This window comes from Salarias fasciatus, chromosome 10 (genome assembly GCF_902148845.1).
Source record: "Salarias fasciatus chromosome 10, fSalaFa1.1, whole genome shotgun sequence".
NCBI classification, from domain to species: domain Eukaryota; kingdom Metazoa; phylum Chordata; class Actinopteri; order Blenniiformes; family Blenniidae; genus Salarias; species Salarias fasciatus.
In genome coordinates, this window is record NC_043754.1 from 10,231,623 (window position 1) to 10,252,451 (window position 20,829).

General features: G+C 40.8%; 3 protein-coding genes across 9 annotated transcripts in view; 1 reads left to right on the plus strand and 2 right to left on the minus strand.

Moving 5' to 3' along the window:
- The window catches only part of LOC115395165 (connector enhancer of kinase suppressor of ras 2-like), a 29,856-nt gene extending 21,092 nt beyond the window's left edge, over nt 1-8,764 (plus strand). For all 7 annotated transcript variants that reach the window (XM_030100575.1, XM_030100576.1, XM_030100579.1 and 4 more), the window contains 6 exons: nt 1,092-1,163; nt 1,415-1,482; nt 3,194-3,294; nt 3,526-4,009; nt 8,338-8,537; nt 8,617-8,764. In XM_030100575.1, the coding sequence (XP_029956435.1) occupies nt 1,092-1,163; nt 1,415-1,482; nt 3,194-3,294; nt 3,526-4,009; nt 8,338-8,537; nt 8,617-8,664 (973 nt within the window). In that variant the 3' untranslated portion in view covers nt 8,665-8,764. The remainder of the gene's footprint in view (nt 1-1,091; nt 1,164-1,414; nt 1,483-3,193; nt 3,295-3,525; nt 4,010-8,337; nt 8,538-8,616) is intronic.
- A 2,253-nt stretch (nt 8,765-11,017) lies between these two features.
- LOC115395686 (olfactory receptor 52L1-like) lies at nt 11,018-11,959 on the minus strand. Its single transcript, XM_030101319.1, has one exon. The coding sequence runs from the start codon at nt 11,957-11,959 to the stop codon at nt 11,018-11,020; it is 942 nt and encodes a 313-aa protein (XP_029957179.1).
- Nucleotides 11,960-15,053: 3,094 nt separating this feature from the next.
- LOC115395688 (olfactory receptor 52K1-like) lies at nt 15,054-16,041 on the minus strand. Its single transcript, XM_030101320.1, has one exon. It carries the CDS (start codon nt 16,023-16,025, stop codon nt 15,054-15,056), a length of 972 nt encoding a protein of 323 aa, XP_029957180.1. The 5' UTR covers nt 16,026-16,041.
- Nucleotides 16,042-20,829: the final 4,788 nt, after the last annotated feature.

Consider the following 20,829-nt stretch of genomic DNA (forward strand, 5'->3'; position numbering starts at 1 on the left):
AAATAAATACAGAAAAACTGATGTGTCACCAAGTGCAATATTGTCAGGAAATAAATCTCTTAAACCGTCAATAAACCAATATTATAACAAAAGAGAGTGTTTACATAATATTTTATCTGTAATATGTTAATTAATTCTCAGACCACTGTGTTGTTGTTGTTTTTGTCCCTGGGGCGGTTTCTGGAGAGAGGGTTGTAACTCTGCTGCGATAAGCCGGGAGGATTTAACACACTCGATAAGTGGGACGCTGAGCAAAGGCACCATTTAAAGGAATTGGTTTAAAGATAAAAATGTGCAGGAAAACATGACACATCATAATGTTTGTGGAGAACTAGACAATTAGGAGTTTCACGTTTTCCGGCTTAAACACCGAACAGCAGTTTAGCACAAATTATTAGACGATACAGTGAAGGAATGGCGCGAAAACAGGATGATTACCTTCTGTTGCTGCACCACGGTGGATTGAAAGCCAATGAATGTTTGTTTTCTTGACAGAATTTGCTTCTTTTTTTTTTTTTTTAATTAAGTTAATCTGGTTGAAGATTGATATGAATTTAAATTAACATTTAAATTGGCATTGTGATGGATTGACAACCTGTCCGGGGTTGTTACGCACAATCCTGGACTGTATAAAGCTGAACGCAGGGTGAACCAATGGGTGGTTTAAATTCTGAAGAAAAAAAAAAATCATCCTTTTGTCATATCACAACAGTCTTGGTATTTTAAAACGTTTAACATAAAGATCCTGGGCTATTGCGAACTCACAGAGGACAACTGAGTATAAAAAATTTTGAGTTTTTCATTGTGCTTTAGAATTGTGACTTACCTGCAATTACCTATATGGATAATGTCCCTGGTTTTTTTTGTGTTGAGGACTGTGATTACAGATTGATGGACTCACGTTTGACAAAGCCTATAATTTGCAGAAGAAGAGCAGCGCACCTTGCAGGGCAAACAGTTTTTGTGTCAGAGTTGCCGTATTTATAATCGAGTGTCAGTTCATCTTGACCGTCCGCCGCATTCATATGTTAATCCGCGCCGTACGTCCCCATTCTTGCGCTAACATATGATTAAATTGGTTTTCTTTTCAGCGCTTTCAAGGCTTGCCACCCGAAGATAAAGACCTTCTACTTTGCTGCAGAAAATGTAGACGACATGTCCCGGTGAGTTAATGCGGCTTTGATAGCCTCGCTGCAAACTCCCCCAGTCCCACGTTTAAACCCCCCCACAGTCCAGAGATTGAACCCCCCCCCGCCGCCTCCCTAACTCCCTCGCTGGACTGCCCACTCACTAAACAGAGTAGTTTTGTAAGGTGATTGGTCAAAATGTGACACACATACACGCGGACAGTTGCGCAAAGTGTTTTACTGGATGTGGAACTGCTGTGCGTCACGGCTGCTACTCTCCCCCGCAGGTGGCTGAGTCGTCTTAGTATGGCGGTGGCAGGCTACTCGGAGCAGGAGAAAATGCGCCAGGACCAAGGTGAGATTAGTCACAATCTGTTAGCGGTGGTAAAAAGAAAAAGCAAATCCGCATCTGCTACTGGTCCACAGTTACATACGAGGAGTTATGCAAGCCGAGGGACGTCATGCTGTTACTTTCAGACTCGACATCTTCAGTTTCCTCTTATACGTGTTGCTCACAGGCAGCTCGATGCTGCAGGTTTGTTGGTTTAAACCCCGAAACCTTCAGATGAGATCGACCCATCAGCATGATGAGTGGTTTAATACGTGTTCTGTCTCTTCGATCAACTCTTCTGTTTGCTGCTTTTTGCTCCTCTGAAGTGAGACGTGACCTGAAGGCAGAATATGAATGCTGCAGAGGATGGAGGGATCTCCCCTCTGGTCACAATATTCCAATTTTAATGAAGGTAGAGATAATAATAAAAAAAAAAGCTCTTTCTCACAGCAATTAAAGCTACTTCACCAGCAGGCTTTTAGAAACACTTCAAATAAATGTGCTTTAAAATCAAAGTTAAAAAACGCTGCATCCTCTTTTTCCCACAACTTTTCTCAACTCCCAAAATTTGTTTATCATTACTTTTGGCAATTTTTTATATATTAAAATTATATTGCACAAAATTAACTGCAACCAACTCGCAGTTAAATAATAAATCTGTATGTTTTGAATAGAAATAAAATCTATTTTAGGTGGTGTTTTTTGAAGATTAAAAATCGAGTGCATCCTTGGAAATTGGTTACATTTGTAGTTCTGTCCAATAGCTTATTTAATCAATTTAAATTTGTCTTGTTTGGGTTACAAGTGTGGATTCCTGGGAAACGTATCCAATGAAACATCTTCCTTTCTGAATTTTTTTCTGTCCTACACTGTTGGAATAACCTCTCATAATGAAATCTGCCAAAATATTTGCTGGAGAAATCATAGAATATTCCTGTTTAAAAGGCAAAGCACACAAATGTTGAAAATATATAACTGATGGATGGATGCAAACGTTGCCTCGGGCGTTATCGCCTCAACATCAGTTCAGGTGTGTACTGGTAAATTCTTTATTTGCTGCTGAAGTTAATCTGCTTTATGTCTTCTCGGTACTGTTGACTTTTCACTTCCACATCTTCAGAGTCGACCGCTGGTTGTTCGTTAAACCCGTTAGAGTCAGAGCATCTGTAGGAAAGTAAACCGGGGATCGAACAGCTTGAGCATGGTTCCACTGGATGACACTGTGTGGGGTGAAGTAGGAAGTGATGTGCACACTTCAGCGAGAAGATCTTATTCCTCCATCAGAGGCAGAGGCGCCACTTCCATCTCACATCACTTTTAACTCTCCCTGCTAATTTTAGGGTTGTAATTGCGTGCCGATTTTCATCTTTTTTGGGTTTTCTTTAGCGTCTTACTTCCAGGAAATGATGCAGCTCCTCCTTTTAGCTTTAAAGGGAGCTTACGTATGAAGCTCGCCGAGGTGGGCGGGTGAGAGAACGGCTCGTCGCTGTTTAACAAGAGCGAGGGGCTTCTTCTTTTAGAGATGAGCTGCAATATTCCATCTGTAACACCTTCAGTAAGCCTCACAGGAAGTTCCTCTCGATTATGGCATCAACACACTCGTCCTTAGCGGAATCTTATCAAAGTTGGCCCTTTAACGTCACTCCTCCACCTCAGCGGCGCCGCTGCCGTCGTCCCTCCTTCAGAACACTTCCTCCTCCCTTCACAAGCATTACGACGTATTTTCTCATTGCAGATTACTGGAGTGAGAGCGATCACGAGGAGATGGAGATGGCCTCCATGCCGAAGCAGGACAGCCCGCCCCCGCCTTATGACACCTACCCCAGAGCAGCCTCAGTGAGTCCGCCAGCCCGCCGTGCAGCTCTCCTCCCATGATGCAGGGAAACATTCATACATGAAACCTTCCCTACTGCCTGCTGGGCTTAATTACTGTCAGGAAGTTCTATATTTTAATAAAAGGCGAATTGTTTGTGCTAGCAATCTCAGTTGGGCTTGTCCATGTCACACATATCGTTATTGAACCTGTTAGCAGGGTTGATGACGGACCACATGCTGCTCTTGTTTCAGGTGAGCCCTTACCTGGAGCCAAAACGCGGCCACCTCTCCTCTTCGGACACGTTCCAGTCCCGCTCCTCTCACGAGGACTTCCACTCCGAGCCTCAGGAAAGCAGCGGCAACAACGGCGTCTCCTCCGGGCAGAAGACGAGCGGCCACCGAAACTCGTGGCACGACCAGATGGAGGGCAACTCCAGGATGCACTACCTGCAGACGTTCCCCGTGGAGGACTCCCTGCTGACGGAGGACCGAGACCAGCTGGCCATGGAGTACCGCAGGCAGTCCACCCTGCCGGCGCAGCGCAGCCTGCTGCAGGAGCAGTACCGGGCCCTGCCGCTGCCGCTCCGGGCCAGCATCGACTCGGAGGCGGGGGGGAAACCCCGCAGCTTCACTCTCCCCCGGGACAGCGGGCTGCACGCCATCCTGGCCGCCACCGCCGCCGCCGCCGACCAGAGGGAGCCGCAGCACTACCAGCTGGACCGGCCCAGAGACACAGGTCACACTCTGAACTTTCACCAAGCAAAAAACAAAAAAATACACTCCAGGAAAAAGATAAAAACTCCTCTGTTTCATCACATTTTAACGTTCAGAATTCTTAAAATCAGCCCAGCATGGAAAAAAAAAAGTGATTTCTGAGAAAAGTGTGCAAACAGATCAGGATGTGATGGATGTTTGTGTAAAATATTCTCCAGGCAATATCTGGTTACACAAAACAAATTATTGGTGTCTTTTAAAAACAATTTCTTGAATCGTTGACTTGTGAAATTGGTCTATTTAAATCAGTACATGTTTTAAGAGTTCATTAAAACTATTGCGGCTTGTTTCTAGTCATTTTAACTTCATCTTAGTTTTAGTACTTCATTAAGATAAAAACACATTTCTTTTTGAGAACTTTTCGACCTTTCATTCCATTTAACCAGTGATATGAATCATTTTATCTTCTTGAAAAACCTTTGAGGCGGTTCACACGCACTACAAGCAAACAAGTGCTTTATTTTAACCAAGTCTAAAAGGATTTTGGTGCCAGAAGGTGTGCAGTTGATCAACATTTACAGATCTCACAATGTTCTGCTTCTTCTTATTAATCAAATCTGTTGTTAAAGGTGCATTAAACAGTTTTTCAACTTTAAAAATACTTATTTTCCACCATAAATATGTTACACATTTTTAATGATGTGTACAATGTGCCCTGACATATTCATTACAAGTACCTCTAACAGCGCTAAATTGTCACTTGAACGTTGCAGTGCCGGTCCGGCACCGGCATTTTTTGGGGGAGAATTTGAGAGGAATGACGTAATGCGCGCTCCGGCTGGCCTGATTTAGTTAGGTTTCCGCCATTACTCCGCCAGATGCTTAGTGAGCAACAACTGAGCAGGATCTTCCAGAAAGTAAGAAAAGACTGGCTTCCAGCACTGCCACAGCTCCAGCACAGACTCCACCAGGTAAAAGAAACTTACATTTTACTCGAGCGCTGCTCAAAGAGCAAGGAAGGAGTTCCCCTCTTCTGTGCACGCCAGCCACAGGCACGAGTGTTTCACTAAGCTGCAAGGCCTGCAGGGGGCGCTGTTTCGCATAAAACGTGCAAACTCCTTAATGCACCTTTAATGTGCGTTATGATCTGTTAATGTGTGCTATGGTGTGTTATGGTGTACTTTGTCACCCTCACTAACTGCTGCAGGTCCTTCCTGTTTTAATCTGTACAGTACAAGTAAAGCAAGGATCTTCATTTCTAAAAAAAAAAAAACAAAAAAAAACATACTAGTTATGTGGCATCTTTAAATAGGGAATGTTCTCTAATGCACGGTTTCTTACCCCTGGTCCTCGAGGCCCAGTGTCCTGCATGTTATGCCTCTCTCCCAGCTGGAACACACCTGATTGCATTGAGAGCTAATTACTGGGCTGCTTGTAAAGAAGCCCAGTAATTAGCTCGCATTGCAATCAGGTGTGTTCCAACTGGAAGAGAGGTAAAACATGCAGGACACTTTGTCTCGAGGACCAGGGTTAAGAAACCCTGTGAGTCTAATGTGTTTAGAAACAAAATGTTGACATTTGATATAAACTCCGTTTACACAGCACAAAAACCTGAGTCACAATGATGCATTTGGAAATAGTATGTGTCTAATAGACAAGAACATTGATATTTTGACCATAAATGCGTCCGAAATTACCATGTATTGCGCCCAAAAATACTTTGGACTCTATCTATTCGTTTTCAGTCGTTTTAAATATGATCGAGATGGATTGTAGATCAGATTAACACATCTTGAACATGACAGGTGGAGCTGCTCCGGCTAATCTGATGGAATCGTCGGCGGCGCACAAAAAAAGCTGCGGGAGGCTTTCAAAGAAGATCAAAGACTCTCCCATTAACGGCGTTCTGAAATCCCACAGCCGTGTGCGGACCTCTCCGCCTCAGTCGGCTGCATCCGCGTCAGTTTTTGCTTTTGTTTTGTTGTTTTTATTCCGCGAGGGGCTGAACCGGCGCGTTCGTTTGTCATCGGTTATTTAATTTAAGCTGCTAACAGGCAGTTAGAGCCAGCAAATGTCAGAGGTTGAATACTCGCTATTATTGCATTATTGGACGGGAATTGAAGCCGGCCCATTTTCCGTCCCTCTCTCGGGCCTCCCGGGCAGTTGTCTGAGTGAGATGAAATTTAGTGTCTTATTTGATACTGATTTATGTTGGCAGTTCACTCCCTTCCTCTCTCTCTCTCTCACACGTTCTTTCTCCCTCTTTTTCTGTCTCTCTCGATCGAGATGTCGTGGCGCCTCTGGGCGGTGTTTGGAAGGTGAAGCGAGGAGGAATCCTTTCAGTCCATGTTAATGTTGAATTCTGAACAGGATAAAGAAGCCAGCCCGAGGGTCCTTTCTTCCTGTCCTCATTTATCCATTGCTCTCCGCCGTTTGTTCTCTTCACCACTTCCTGTAAAGATGAGAGAGAGAGAGAGAGAGAGAGAGAGAGACGCAGAACAAGCGGACAAACAAAGCGTGATACATTTCAGAGCAGAGCCCCAAAGCTGTAGACATGCTGTCCAAAATACAAAATAGACAACTGACAGAATGACGGCTCCGGCGTAGTGTCAGTGGTGTCCCAACAGAGGGCAGTGCATGAAAACAAGACATGAGGCATGATGGGAGTTCATTAGACTATTCAATGATTTTACAAAAAAAACAACAACAAAAAAAAAAAATTCAGGATATGTAGCACAAAGTATTATACATTTAATAAAAGTTCATCATAGCATGCTGTGAAGAAGACCAAACATATATATTAATGAGAAAGCAGAGATACAGCCAGCCAATAAATGACCATGCAAATACAATTTGCTGTAACTGATAAAAAAATTAATCATTTTAAATTAGGAATTAAATTAGGAATAGGAAAAATTGACAGAACAATAAAGGTTTTCATGTCTTCAAAGTGATCATTTGAAGATTTATTTATCTTAGATAAAATTAAAAGTCTTTTTAATTTTCACCAGGATTTTTGCTTTGTTCTTACTGTTTGAATTTGGAAACTTGTCCGTCCATTCATCTTTTTTTACGTACTGTGTTTACCGTACTTTCCAGCTCATAGCTGGGGACAGGACTGAGCCAACTGTGTATTTAACATGCTGCTTTGTCTTAACAAATTAAGCGATTATATGACTTTCTAATTGTGGCTTTTTTCCATCAGTCATCAATGTTTGTTTTTCTTTATTCCCTCATTATATCTTTAGCAGTGGGATGAAATCCTCTCTTGGTTTCCAGTTTCAGAGCAGGTTCTTTCAAGTAAAAAAAAAAAAAAACCTTACCGCTCGTTATTTGAAGTTATTCTCACAGTCAAATGAATGTGTGAGATTCGATACAGGCTTGGGAATATACTTTTTTCCTCACTTTTTGAGTCTCAAAACAACAAATGTTTATGGGCTGAAACCGATTCACATCCATTAATTCGCTAAACGCAAACATGGAAACTTTTTTTTTAAAAATCAAAGTAACTAACTCAGCAGCCACGCTCTTTCCAGAAAAATGTCCCCAGTACTTGATACGATCAACCGGCCACACTCAGTCCTTCGACCAGCCACTTGTGTTTGTTCGCCAGCCATCTTGTTCTGGGCAGGTAGCGCTTCTATTACTGGGTGTGTGGGCGGCAGGAGGCTGCCTACACGTTCACACGGTGGCGTGTCCAGAGATTCACAGCTAAAACTGTTTTCCTGAAGCTTGTCTCTCTGAACTGCGTTACTGCAGCTGAAAAAGAAAAGCACATAGACTCTAGAGCACGTCTCTATTTTCTTGTTATTCACTTCCATTTTTTGAGAAATCTGGGATCTATAAGACGATAGAAAGCATTTTCTTCTTCATTTAGTCTTGGATCTGCCATAACGGATGCATTTAGTAAATCATTTCAAATCATTGTTTTACGTTTTTAGTTAATCTCTCCACATGCTGAAGATAAAACCAGTTCTAAAAAGCTTTGCTATAATAATGCAATACATTGTTTGACAATCTACTTTTATTTTTCTATCAAAAATTATGGAAATAAGCATTTTATTTTCTTTATTTACTCATTTCTAGATTTCTCCAGAGCAGATCGCACAGCAATAATTAATCATCATCAATATTTTTTTCTTTTGGAAGTGTGTATCCATACCAGACACAACAAACGCATGCTGCACTGGTGCGACTAGAGCCCTGCAGACACGCATCTGCGAACATCCACCAGCCAACCGTGAGGAGAGACAGGACATAATTAACATGCCCGACACGCCTGTCCCACACTGGAATAACTGCTGGCTCGGGGTTTATTTTAATGTAAAGTGTTGTTTTCCTTGTTTTCAGGTCACGGACGAGACTGCAGGATGCAGACGGACTCTCTGGTGGATTTGTACCGGGCTCTGGAGCAGACTAACCTGTCCACCTCTGCCGAGCACAGATCAGCCAGCCGCCTTGAGTACAAGCGCTCGTTCGTCCGCAGGGTCAACGATCCCCTGCTGAACGACAAGCTTCACCGCCTGCGGGTGCTGCACAGCTCGCTCAAGGTACGCCGCCACGTTTGACCCTTTGTTTTGTCCCCCGGATGCGCTGCGGCCTGCTAACCGACACTCCGGTCACTTACAGAACGTCCCTCTTCAAGACACCAACCGGTCGCTGGGATTTTTGGGGTAGGATCGGTTTTGATGACGTCTCGAACGCGTCGCCTCTGCCTGTGCCTCACGCCGCCGGCAGGCCCCCCGCCCCCCCCCCCACTGCAGGAGACAAAAGGCACCAAAAATCTCTTCTTACCTACTCCTTTAAGCACTCCTCCATCTCCCCTCACCGTGCAGGAGCACAAAGACGTGACGTCCCTCTTTGCCCCGTCTCTCGTGGGCTGCAGGCAGGAACAACGCCTGGCTCGATAAAATAACCTACAGGCTCACAGGGTGTAGAGAGAAGGAAAAAAAAATAAAGCACTTTGTTTTTCCGTGTCAAAGATTTGTCGAAGAGCTTTTTAAAAGCGCCGCTCACATGCATGGCCACCTTTCCTCGCTTCTGTTGAATCGTTTTTTTGAACATTATGCTGGAGTTGTGTACAGCCGCTTATCGGAGGCGTTTTGAATGTACACAACATTTTGTTATGCATGTAAGACTCCTGGGTACGTTTGGTCTCAGAGTGTACAGGGTGTTAAGCATATATTTACATATATATATTTAATATTACATCGCGGCAACAGTGACTACACAATGTTTTTGGGGTACTTATACAAATTGTAAATCAAGTGCTGTGCCTCAGTGATAGTGAATGTACATTGTACTTTTTCAAGACAGATGAAGAGAAGATATAGAAAGCAAGCTACTCCTCAAAGCAGAGGCACACAAATATAAAGGCTTGGCAATAATGAACTAGTATTGTAAATTACAAAGGAAAGATGAGAATAGTTGTCTATTTTTGTATGCATGCTGTCTCCCTGATTGTTTGTAAAACCGTTTTGTATTTTTCAGTGCGTTTTCGCTCCGGAGAAAACTCGGCGTCATATTCTGCTCCCTCTCCCCCCCCCCCCACCCCACCCCCCCCCCCACCCCTAAACACACATGCAAACAAACCACGATAGTGTATTTTTAATTCTTCTTATAGAAACTGCCCAACAAAATTACGTGACTTTTTTTTTTTTTTGAAGTGTTCACCATAAAAAAGAGAAATAGCTGTATTTATTAAGTGTTTAATGTGCAAGCATGCTTTGACTAATAACACATTACCATGCCATTTGAATTTGACTCACATTGCACACCTGTGCCATATTGTAGCTCCATTACTTTTTTTTTTTTTTTTTAAATTAAATAAAGTCTGGTATGGGCACATGGAAGAGCCACTGTTATGTTCTTTTGTCATGATACACGCTTTGCAATCCTATCATAAACATCACTACATGCATATATACATATTATATATATATAATGTACATAATAAGAGGGGAAGATTATTATAACCATCTCTCAGTATAACGTAGTCCAGTTCAATAGCAATCCAATTGGGGTTATAAATAACACATTCAAATCAACAACTGATAAAAACAGTTATTTTTCAGTTAAAAAAAAAGGCACTCGGAAATGAAAGCTTTGAATTTATTGCCATATGTCATCTGGGATTTCACTGAACAATGGATACATGAAGGTTCTCTTCCTGATAGTTACATGAGGAGTTTGCAGCTGCCCGTCACACATTGTCTGTTCCATCCTGTGACGGCTGCACCACTTTTCTCTTCAAACTCAGTTACATCCTATACTTAACTTGAGCTTTGTTTCCATCTTGCTCAATAAACTAAAGACAAACCAGATTTTAAATTAGAGGGCGCAAAGCTTTTTGAATTTCCAGTTATTCACATTTGCAAATATTACAAAAAAAAGCAAAGCTGCAAGTCAGTTAAAATAAAGCAATAAAGGAACAAACTTTTGAATCCAGTATTATCGTGGTTTTACCACACAGCAGTATCAAAGTGTACATATTACTGACAGTATATTACAAAGTTCAGATAAATAAACAGTCATGAGGTCAAAAGGCCAAAAAGAACAGCAGGTAACTGAGTCACAGCACTAGAATATGGATTATTGTTAGATAACTGTTAAAAAATGTCCATCGTTGATGTTGTCACTTGCATTTGAAACTTGCATGAATACAATACAGAGAAAACATGTTTTTTCTGCTGAAACTTATCTATACTTCAGATTTATAGCACATTAACTGAAATAGTTCCATTATTTGCTTTATTCTTCATAATCACAGCTTAAAGAAGGGCATTGTTATTATAATCAATCAGTTTTTTTATCCTTTGTCAATCAATAAAACAAGAACAGAGAGAGAAAAATGAGAAGTTAATGCCATTCCTCTAATATGATGTTGTGTTAAGTGAGGAAAAAAGTGACTGAGTCTCATGATGAATACAGCTGGTCGGGGTTCAGTTTGAATAATGTGAGCAGGAGAAACGGCCTCATGCACTTAACAACATCATGAACATGAAATGCAGAATTATTTCACATTTCTCGCCTACTTTGTTTGCACTTGCCTGCTTTTTCTGCTGAAAAGCCTGAGGAGCCGCAGCCGGATGAGCTCGATGCCTAAACCATAGATGATGGGATTGAGCAGCGGCGGGAATATTAAGAAGTAAAGAGACATGAACAGCTTGGTCTGGTAAGACATGTGACTGCTGTCGAATCGGCCCTGCGCTATTTCAAAGAAGCATCCGAAAGAGTAGTTGACTATTGACAGCAGGTGCGGGGTGCAGGTCCGAAGGGCTTTGAATTTGGATTCACTGAACGACGTGATGCATATCCTCAAGATGTGGCCGTACGAGTAAAAAATCATGATGAGCTGCGGCCCTGTGTACAGGACCACAGACACCAGCCCCACTGTGTTGGCGATCGTGGTGTCCGCGCACGCCAGCCTCACCAGCAGGTAGTTGAGGCAGTACAGTTTCTCTACGGTTCTCCTGCAGTACGGCAGCTGCACAGTGACGCCGAAAACAATGAGAAAAGCCAGCAAAGGGTAAAACCACATCAAAACGACAAGCTTAACAAGCCTCTCCGTCATGATTCTGTGATAAGACAGTGGATGGCAAATGGCCACGTAGCGGTCGTAGCTCATCGCCGCCAGGATGGTGAACTCAATGATGGCGTAAGTGTGTATGGCATAGACCTGCACCTGGCAGAACGGCACAGATATTTTGTGTGAGTGCGACAGCATGCTGGCCAGCACGCCGGGCAGCAGGGCCGTGCCGCCGTACACGCCGTTCAAAGCCAGGTTACACAGCAGCCCGTACATCGGCTCATGCAGGGTTTTTTCACGATAAATCACCCCGATCAAAACGACGTTCTCCACGACGATGCTCATGTATATGAAGAAGAAGACGCAGAAGTACAGTGACTTCAGGTCCTCCATTCCAGAGAATTCAGACAGGTAGAAAGAGTTCCCTTTAGTCAAGTTTTTCATGTTGACACGGGGTCAGTCCAGAGAGAGAAGTGCAGTCCCCCCTCATCGGACTCGGACTCCACTGCAGCGGCGCTCGTGTTACACTTTTACATTTACTCCTCTGTGGACGGAGTCATGTGATACACTCCAGTGAACTCACGAGGGGCCAGAACATATATGTTATCAGAAAGATCTAATTATAATTTCTCATTTTTCATTTGTTATGTTCATTTTTCACTGAATATTTCTGAAGACGATATATCATCTGCACAAAACATGAAGACACAAAAGATGGAGCACATTTGGAGTACATTTTCTAAAAAGTGTCATGAAAAGTAGCACATTATCCTGTCTGTTGAAGTCCAATGATGAACTGGCATTAAAAGCTGCTGCAATGTGGATCGTCGTGAGTTCATAAAGTATTTTATTATTCATATTGGCATAAAAACTGATCTTTAAAGATTATACAGAATTTTATTCTGGTAGTTTTTGCTTCACTTTCCATTAAAGTTCCATTCCAGTTCAACATGCCAACATGTTTTAATTCAGGCCATGAAGTTATTTCAGTTTTAACATTTGGAAGGAAAAAAAATTGATTTCTTTGCACTTACATTTAAAATTTGAGGTGAAAACCTTATTTTTCTTTGATTATTAATAATCTTATATGAGGACTTGTTCATGCAAGTTGACCTCAGTGTATTTCTTCATCCTGAAGCGTCTTATCTGTTGGATTTCAGTTAGATTTTGGCAGGGATCGACTCCAGCTCTCCACCAGCTTAGTCTGGATTAGGCCTGTAAAGGAGATGGATGGATATAGTCGTTTATAATCTGAGCAGTCAGTGGGATTAATTCAGAACAGTCTCTCTGATTGTTCGCTGTCACAGTACACTCAGGACTTTTTCCTGAAAAAAATATTAAAAAATCTGAATTTCCTGAGTCCCATTGCTGTGGCTACGTTTATTTTAGCCCTTGTTAACAGAATAGTTGCCAGATTTAAACTGAATATTGTCAGAATTAAATAAAGATTTAAACTTGTGTAATTATTTTGTCAAATAATTTCTGAAAACATTGTAGATGTGCTGGTAAACATGGTTTCCTGTGTTTACACTGCTTTAAACTCCGAGGGTCATTTATTCTCCAGGTACTATTGGCAGGTTTGCTATGGTCTCATTATGTGGCTGGAAATAATTACTTCCAATGGGATGGAAAGTAATGACCACTAATGAGTGTTTGTCCGCTGAGCTCATGTTATTTCTCATAAACTCTAAAATGAATACAAGACATAAAACAGTTTTGATTCAATGTGATACTGCAAACTTGCAATATTTATTTAAAGGTACAACAATGTACATTTTTTCAGTTTTCTTCTTGAATTGACTCTAAAATTTTCATAATTACCTCAACTGTGTCTCAACTACAGTGCAACTTTCCTTCCCCCAATAATACCCAAACTAATACATTATTTAATTGGAACTTTTGTCTTATGATTGTTCTTGAAATGCAAAACAATTAAAGTGCTGCTTACAGTAAAAGGATAAATTCTGGATTAAAGAACAGCTCCTTTGGCCTCAGAAACCTCAAATGTGTCTAGTAGCTGCTGATCCGGCCCGCGCGACCTTCAGGAGTATTTATCCATTTTTCTTTCCATGTCTGCGTCAGCTCAGCCGGACTCATAAGATGTTATCAACTCTGAGCTTATTCTCAACTTCTCTGTCGGATTCAGGTCTGTGCTCTGACTGCACTGATGATCACCTTTACCTTCACCTTCACCTTTGTTCTGTCAAAATTATATACATGTACCCATCTCACAGTGTCAAAACTCATTCTTATAAGCTTCAACAAAGCTCCAGCTATATTAACATTCATTTACAGGATCCAATACAGGATGTATTGGAGCTGATTCCATCATACTTTCACATTCACAAGTACATACACAAGTTTATTTTGCTCGAATTCGTTACTTTGTCATGACTGCTTATACGTCGACTCATTCACACTGCAGCGCCATTAATGTCTCCATTCATGTTTCGTCTCATTCACTTCTTCATAACCTGAGAAATTAACGTGCCACAGAAAGGTCGACTAAACCGTCCTGAAGAGTTTATCCACATTTCCAATCTGAATATTTTTTACCCACTTCACACATTCCGGTCCAACTCGACTTTTTATCTGATGAAAAGCAGCAAAAATGGAAAGAAATGAGGCATTTTTCACTGTTGTTTTTTTTTTTTTCTTTTTACATTTTGGCAGCATCTACTTTGGTATGATCCCAAAGTAAAATAAATCATTTAATCTTCTCTGAGTCCTCCAGAGCTGGAAGCTCCTGATTTATCCTCTTAATGCAGCATTACAGGAGCCAGATGATTTAATGAAGCTGCATGACTCAACCAGACCCTCTTCACATACTGACGGTATGTGCTGGAGTTTTTTTTCTTCCCCTTTGCATTGCTCTCTTTCAGCCTTTTATAGGACACTCAGTACAATATTTGAAAGTGAAACTGATACATTTTAGCCAAGACTTTTTAAAGTCTCAGTAGTACAACAAATAACACCAACAGATTTCATATAATTCGTGTGTTTATCTTTCCTTCCTTGAGTTTTAATTTTTTTTTCTTATAATAAATATCATTGTAGAGTTTGTTTGATCAAAAAAGGTGAGAATTTGTACTGTTCAGAATATTTATTTTCAAACCCCACCTCACTAAATAATGACAACTGAATCATCAGGAAAAAATGTTTTCAATGCACCGGATGTTTCTGACCAAGCAGAATTCGATATACAGATATAAAGCAAAGCCAGGATTTCACCTGGTGAGTATCATCTGTAGTCGTCCTGTTGAAATGACGACAAAAAGATTCAAAACAACCGTTCGCACTGAACAGGTCTTTATTGCATTTTCTTAAACATTGGATACATGATGTTTGTATCTTGCAGTGAAAAAAAGACATTTAATTTCCAAATGAAAGTAGCAACATATTTTTATGAATAAAAAATGACAGCCTTATACTTAAATGATGGCAAGACAGAGTGGCTAATGTTGAATAAACAGGTGGCCTTGTGGGATTAACCGCTGTTTAATACAATTTGAAAAGAGAACAAGAGAGGTTGTCTTCCTCACTTTCCTACAACAGTACCTAAACTGCCAACTCTTTTGGGCAGAATCGTGTATTTGAAGAACAGTTTCAGGATATAAACTCTTACTAACTGAATGCCAAGTCCATACATCACTGGATTAGAAATGGCCGGCATGATGACAAAGTACAAGGACAGAAAGCTCCGCGTCTCAACAGATACATGAGTCATGTTAAGCCTTGTCTGGACAATTTCAAAACAAGAGCCGATGGAATAATTCAGCAAAGAAAATAAGTGAGGGATGCAAGTTTTAAGTGCTTTGATTTGAGCTTCTTTTGTCAACTTACTGCACACTTTAGCAATTTTCGCATAAGATAAAATAATCATCACCAGCTGGGGGACGACAAAAAGAGGAAGAATGGAAAGTCCCGCTATGCTTATGTACGATGCAGTAGAGCATGCGTTTTTGACCAGTTCCATATTCACACAGTATAATTTAGGTATCACTTTTCCACAGAAGCGCAGCTGTAAGGTCAACGAGTAAAAACATCCAAACACAATGAGTGAGTACAGACCTGCCAGTGCAATAAGCTTGCATATTTTGGATTTTGACATGTTGGTGTGGTAATGAAGAGGGTAACAGATGGCAACATATCGGTCATATCCCATAAGAGCCAAAATACAGAACTCCCCACCTGCATATGTGTGCAGGAAATAGACCTGAGCAGAGCACCACTTCGCACTGACTTCATGCGTTTCGGATATCAGCAGAGCCATAATGGCGGGCAGCAGAGCGGTGCTGCCGTACATTTCATTGACGGATAACATGCAAGCAAACACATTCATGGGGTGATGCAGCTCTGGGTTCATGTGTACGACAGAAATGAGCAATGAATTCAAAACGACAGCGGCCAGATACAGCAGAAAGAAGACGCAAAACATGCCGTGCTTGTACTTGTCCATGGACTCATACGCAGTCAGTTTGAATGCCGTCACTGATGTCGTGTTGTCCATATTTCACATTTACACTGTGGAAGAGAAAAGAAGGCATTTCAGAACAATTTCACACAATGAATGCTTTGTTTTGTTTTTTTCTAAATATAATACACATAGAAAGGAAAAGTAATAGAACCATACCAATGGAAAATATCTTTTTTAAACTTTTATGTATGTTTTATCACAGGGTTACTTTTTGAATCAGGGTCAATGGTGCAATAAAGCATTTAAATCTCAGTTGAAGACAGCTTACTGACATATCTCATGCATGGAAAAACTGTTGTACCTGAACGTCCTCCGTTCTTTGCAGCAAAATGTGCTGCAGAAGTTTGTGCAGCCTTTTAACATAGCTCTGGGTGGGCTAGTGTTGTGCTGATGTCCCTTGTTTCCATGACTACCAAACCACCTCGCGTCTCCGAGTCCGTGCATTCAGTCCCCCGCTTTTACTGATATTGTTAAAGACGAACATCATTGTAGAAAGCAGGTGCTAAGTGACTGAAGGCCTCCAGACCAAACAGCGTGATGCTCATGCTGTTCGGTTTAAGCTCATGCTGCTCTCAACCTGAACTGGTTTCACCAGATGTTTGTGTGCTGGATCGGGTTTAGGCCTCAGGCTCATGCAGGGGACGCAGAGGTACACATGAGGGCACCGCAGTAACCATGAACATTTCAACACGACATGTTTCTGATGTGCATGTGCATTCTGGGTGTCTGATACAAGTTAGAGCGAGGACATTATATGAATACTGAAACTGTGACTCCAAGATACAGAGACGAGACGACTTCAAGAAAAAGCATTTTATCACTCAGTGGCCTCGTTATTATGGATCTAATGCAGTCTCGCCTCATAACTTAGCAAATTAATACCTTTAAATGGCCTCATGCCAAACTGAACAACGTGATCTCTGCAAGCAGAATTAATGGATGAGTTGTTTCATCCAGTCAGACTGAATCGTCTAAGAGTACTTCATGAAGTGGCTAAGGCGTGGCTGCTGCATCTTGTTGCACATGTATTAAGGACAAAGGTTCCCCAACAGTTGAGGAATGATGTTTTGCATGTTTTGCAAAGATTCTATTATCATTAATATTATTATTTTATTTTTCTGGAATAGAAGCCATTCGACCATATTAAGCCAATGGTCCATCATGAGGGGAAATGACCTGGTTCCCAAATCCACAGTACAAAACCAACATGCTCTGTTGTTAAGAAAAGGCAGAGCAATTAAAGTTCTAATAAACTGGATTCAATGATTTGTTATAATTCCCAGAGAGCAGTGCATCGTAGTTCAAAATACACATTTTTCTGTAATTTTACTCTCATTTAGAAGTCAGACTTTTGTGTCTAACATCTTCAAGTTTGTGTTATAGCATTTCTGCTGTCCAGATCTCCAGCTATTCGGAAAAAAAAAATACTTACACACAAAAAAAAGATAGGCACATTAGTGGTCATTAGTCCATTTTGTTTTTCCCTTTCCTCTAGAAAGCAATTAGATGCAGCCGTCTCCCTCCAGGTGAAGCCTCTTCGGACAGCACCTGGAGAATAAACTCCACTGCTGAGAGGGAAACAATAATGACTTCCCTTTGGAAAACACTGATGCAACACTGTGTCAACATGTTGCATCTGAACGGGTCATGACCTTTAAAGATAGCGCAACACATAGATGCAACTTGTTATCAGTTTCTTCATCTCATCTCTGAGTTTTGTCAATATGCACATTTCCATTGACAGCAAAATGGTTAAGAGCATTTAATAAGAAGTGAATAAAAATAAAAGTAAAAACCCATCAATTAATTTCCCAGAGAGATGGGAAGGTTGGCCATATATTCTCTTAACTTTCATGACAAAAACCAGAGCTGCCTGAAACATAACATTGAAAAATATGTGACCATTTGTTTAAAACCATCAAAGAAATCCAATTCAACTTTTTACTATAAAAAAATAGCATTTTATTTAATGTGTTACTTGGTGTTTGTTCTTTTGACTGTTGCATTGGATTCACAGTCTGACACATCGAGATAAGATCGCCTCGAATAGTAAAACTTAACCTGGTCAAACTTTAAATGCATCAGAGAAGAGTTTGCCTGAGTTTAGTTTCCCTGAGACACAGAGTGAGTCACATTAAATCGCAGTGTAAGACGCTGCAGGACAGACCGGGACTGGCTTTGTCATTCAGTTTATGAGCAAACACAGATTATTCTAACTGTTGAATCAGACAAATTAATAAGTGAACTAATACACCAAGAAGAAATAACATCATGTAAGTCCATTGATTATGCTTCATATGCCTTTTTCTTTTTCTTTTTTTTTTACGCTGCCAAGTTAAGCTTTAAAAACCTTCTAAGAAATATTTGAGAGTAAAATTTTAGATTGCTCCACATATTCTTTCTTAGAAACTTCTCTTTGATGTGCTGGTGGAAAGAAAAAAGAATTTAGTGCTAAGTTAAATCCTGTGATCTTTAATTTTTACAGTGATGGACTCGGATAAGGGAGTGCACGGGAAAACTCTCTCTCTCTCTCAGAAAGTCAATCCTATAGGAATGTGCATGTGTTTTAAATCAGACAGGAAAAAAGAGGCGCTTTTCTTGGCAGTGATTGTCTCTTTTCTCAAGTTTGGTCATGAGTTGGGCGCCATGATGTGATTTTCTTAAATGAAATTAAGAAAGCCATGCTCTCCTAAAGATGCTGATAATTCTATAATTTCGAACGCAATGACCTGAATGCTGCTGCAAATTATCCTCACTCCACCCTCCTGGCTAAAAACACACAGACCTGTCTCTAAGCTTCAGTTTTGGAGCAACACCACCAGAAGCAAGAATGTTTTGCTGTCGTTTGGCTGTTTTGACCCTTTTGGTTGTCTTACTTTTTAACGGTAAGTCTTGAGATTCTTTAACTTTTTGCGGGATTACAAGCCTTGTTTTTAACTCTTTCAGACGTGGTGAATGGTTGTGGTTAAATGTGTCGTCCATCTGTTGCAGTAGTTGAAAATGAGGCTGCGTCCTTCCCCTGGTCTTGTCCCAGTCTGAATGGAGTGTGTAGAAAGGTTTGCCTCCCAACAGAACTCTTCTTCGGACCTCTGGGTTGTGGCAAAGGTTTCCTGTGAGTGTTAATGTCTGTTTTCAGTATGTGAATGCCCTTACTCATCCACTATTTTAAACTTATGTGCATACACATCTATCTTTTGTGCATCCTTAGGTGCTGCGTGTCTCATTTCCTCTGAGGAATGCTCAGTTGATCTCCCACTGCATCCCAACAGACATGATGGACGACTCGCAATGCAACAGGAGATGAAGCACATCAGAAACACTGACGCGGGAGATCTTATCTGCAATGTTACATGCTCTAACTCGAGCATGTAACATTGCAGACCTTCTCTTTTAAAATGGACTGCTTGTTGTTTTTGGTTGAACCTAATACATTTCAAACTTTGGAATTCTCAAAGAGTGCCTGTTTTTTTTCCTTGTGTGAATCATCAGTATGAAGCTCATTCATCTACATGTCTCCACGATGACTACTTACGAGTTTTGTTCATTTAATAAAACTAAATTCTAGAAATGTCTTTCTGTGGGTAAATAATTTTGATGCATCTCATGTTGGAAACAAAGAAGCTGCTTGAAGTGCAAGATGCACAGGCCGCATGCCTAATAAATTGTCATAAAGCAAAAGTATGCTTTCTTTATCTATATTGATCACGTTTGAAAATAAATTCCTAAAATATTTGCGGTCAATTATTTCCAGCCTTTTGCTTACTCAGATTCCACTTGAATATGCAGCTCTATTTGTTTGGTTGCTCTTTTCCAACAAATGGAATGTTTTCTGAAGGGGGTGAACACAAAGTCACTGTGTTGGAATTTCAACAATGAAAGAAATAAACAAAACTCTCTATTTTCAAGAATGCCAGACTCTGCAGAGTGTGGGAATCTTTTAGGACTGGTCTGTAAACTTCTGCTGGATACTTATAAGCCTGAAGTGGCTTCCAATGACATCCGACAAATAGGAGGGATAAATGTGAAAAAAGGAATTTCCTCAAGGGGGATTAATAAAGCATGGTTAGCTAGTTTTGGTTCATTTCAATTGCATCCTTTTTGAATTAACATGAACCAGAACCACTGCCTACTGTTACAGTGTAACTCTCAGAAGATAAATTTGAACTCCCAAAGGTAAGCACATCCATCCCATCTGTGTTTTCGATGTAGGTTTTTATCCAAGTCAAGATCACGGGCCGGTACTATCAGGACTAACAATGTGTGGAAAGCAGAGTTCACTCTGCACAGGCCAACAGATAATGGTGCAGCCATTTCAGAGAAAGAGAGAGAATTTCACTCACTTTCACACCTACGGTTAATTTGGAGACACCAATTAACCTAACAAGCGTATCTTTGGATTGTGGGAAACCAGTGTCCCTATAAAGCAGCAGTGCTAACCTCTAATTACCGTATCATGCACTGCAAGGTCAGGAATGTCGAAACAAATCAGACAATAAGAACACATCCATTCACAGCCATTGAGGTGGCTTGAAGTTTAGGTATTTTGCACCACAGCACTCAGTTCCCTTTCAAGATCTATGAGGGTTTTGATTTATATATTTCATTTATCTTAAACAGAATCCGCAGGTTGTGTGTTTAGATGATTATATTACACCCCTGAAATGTTGTGATAGCAAATTTTCAACACACAACTCTTAGTTTCAATATTTATGATTTCAATTGGAATTACAGAGCAATGCTTATTGTTACCATCAAACACAAGCATACAGTATATATGCAGTTTATCAATAGTACACAGACACATTTGCTGCTCGTTTTTTTCTGCCATGTTACTTTT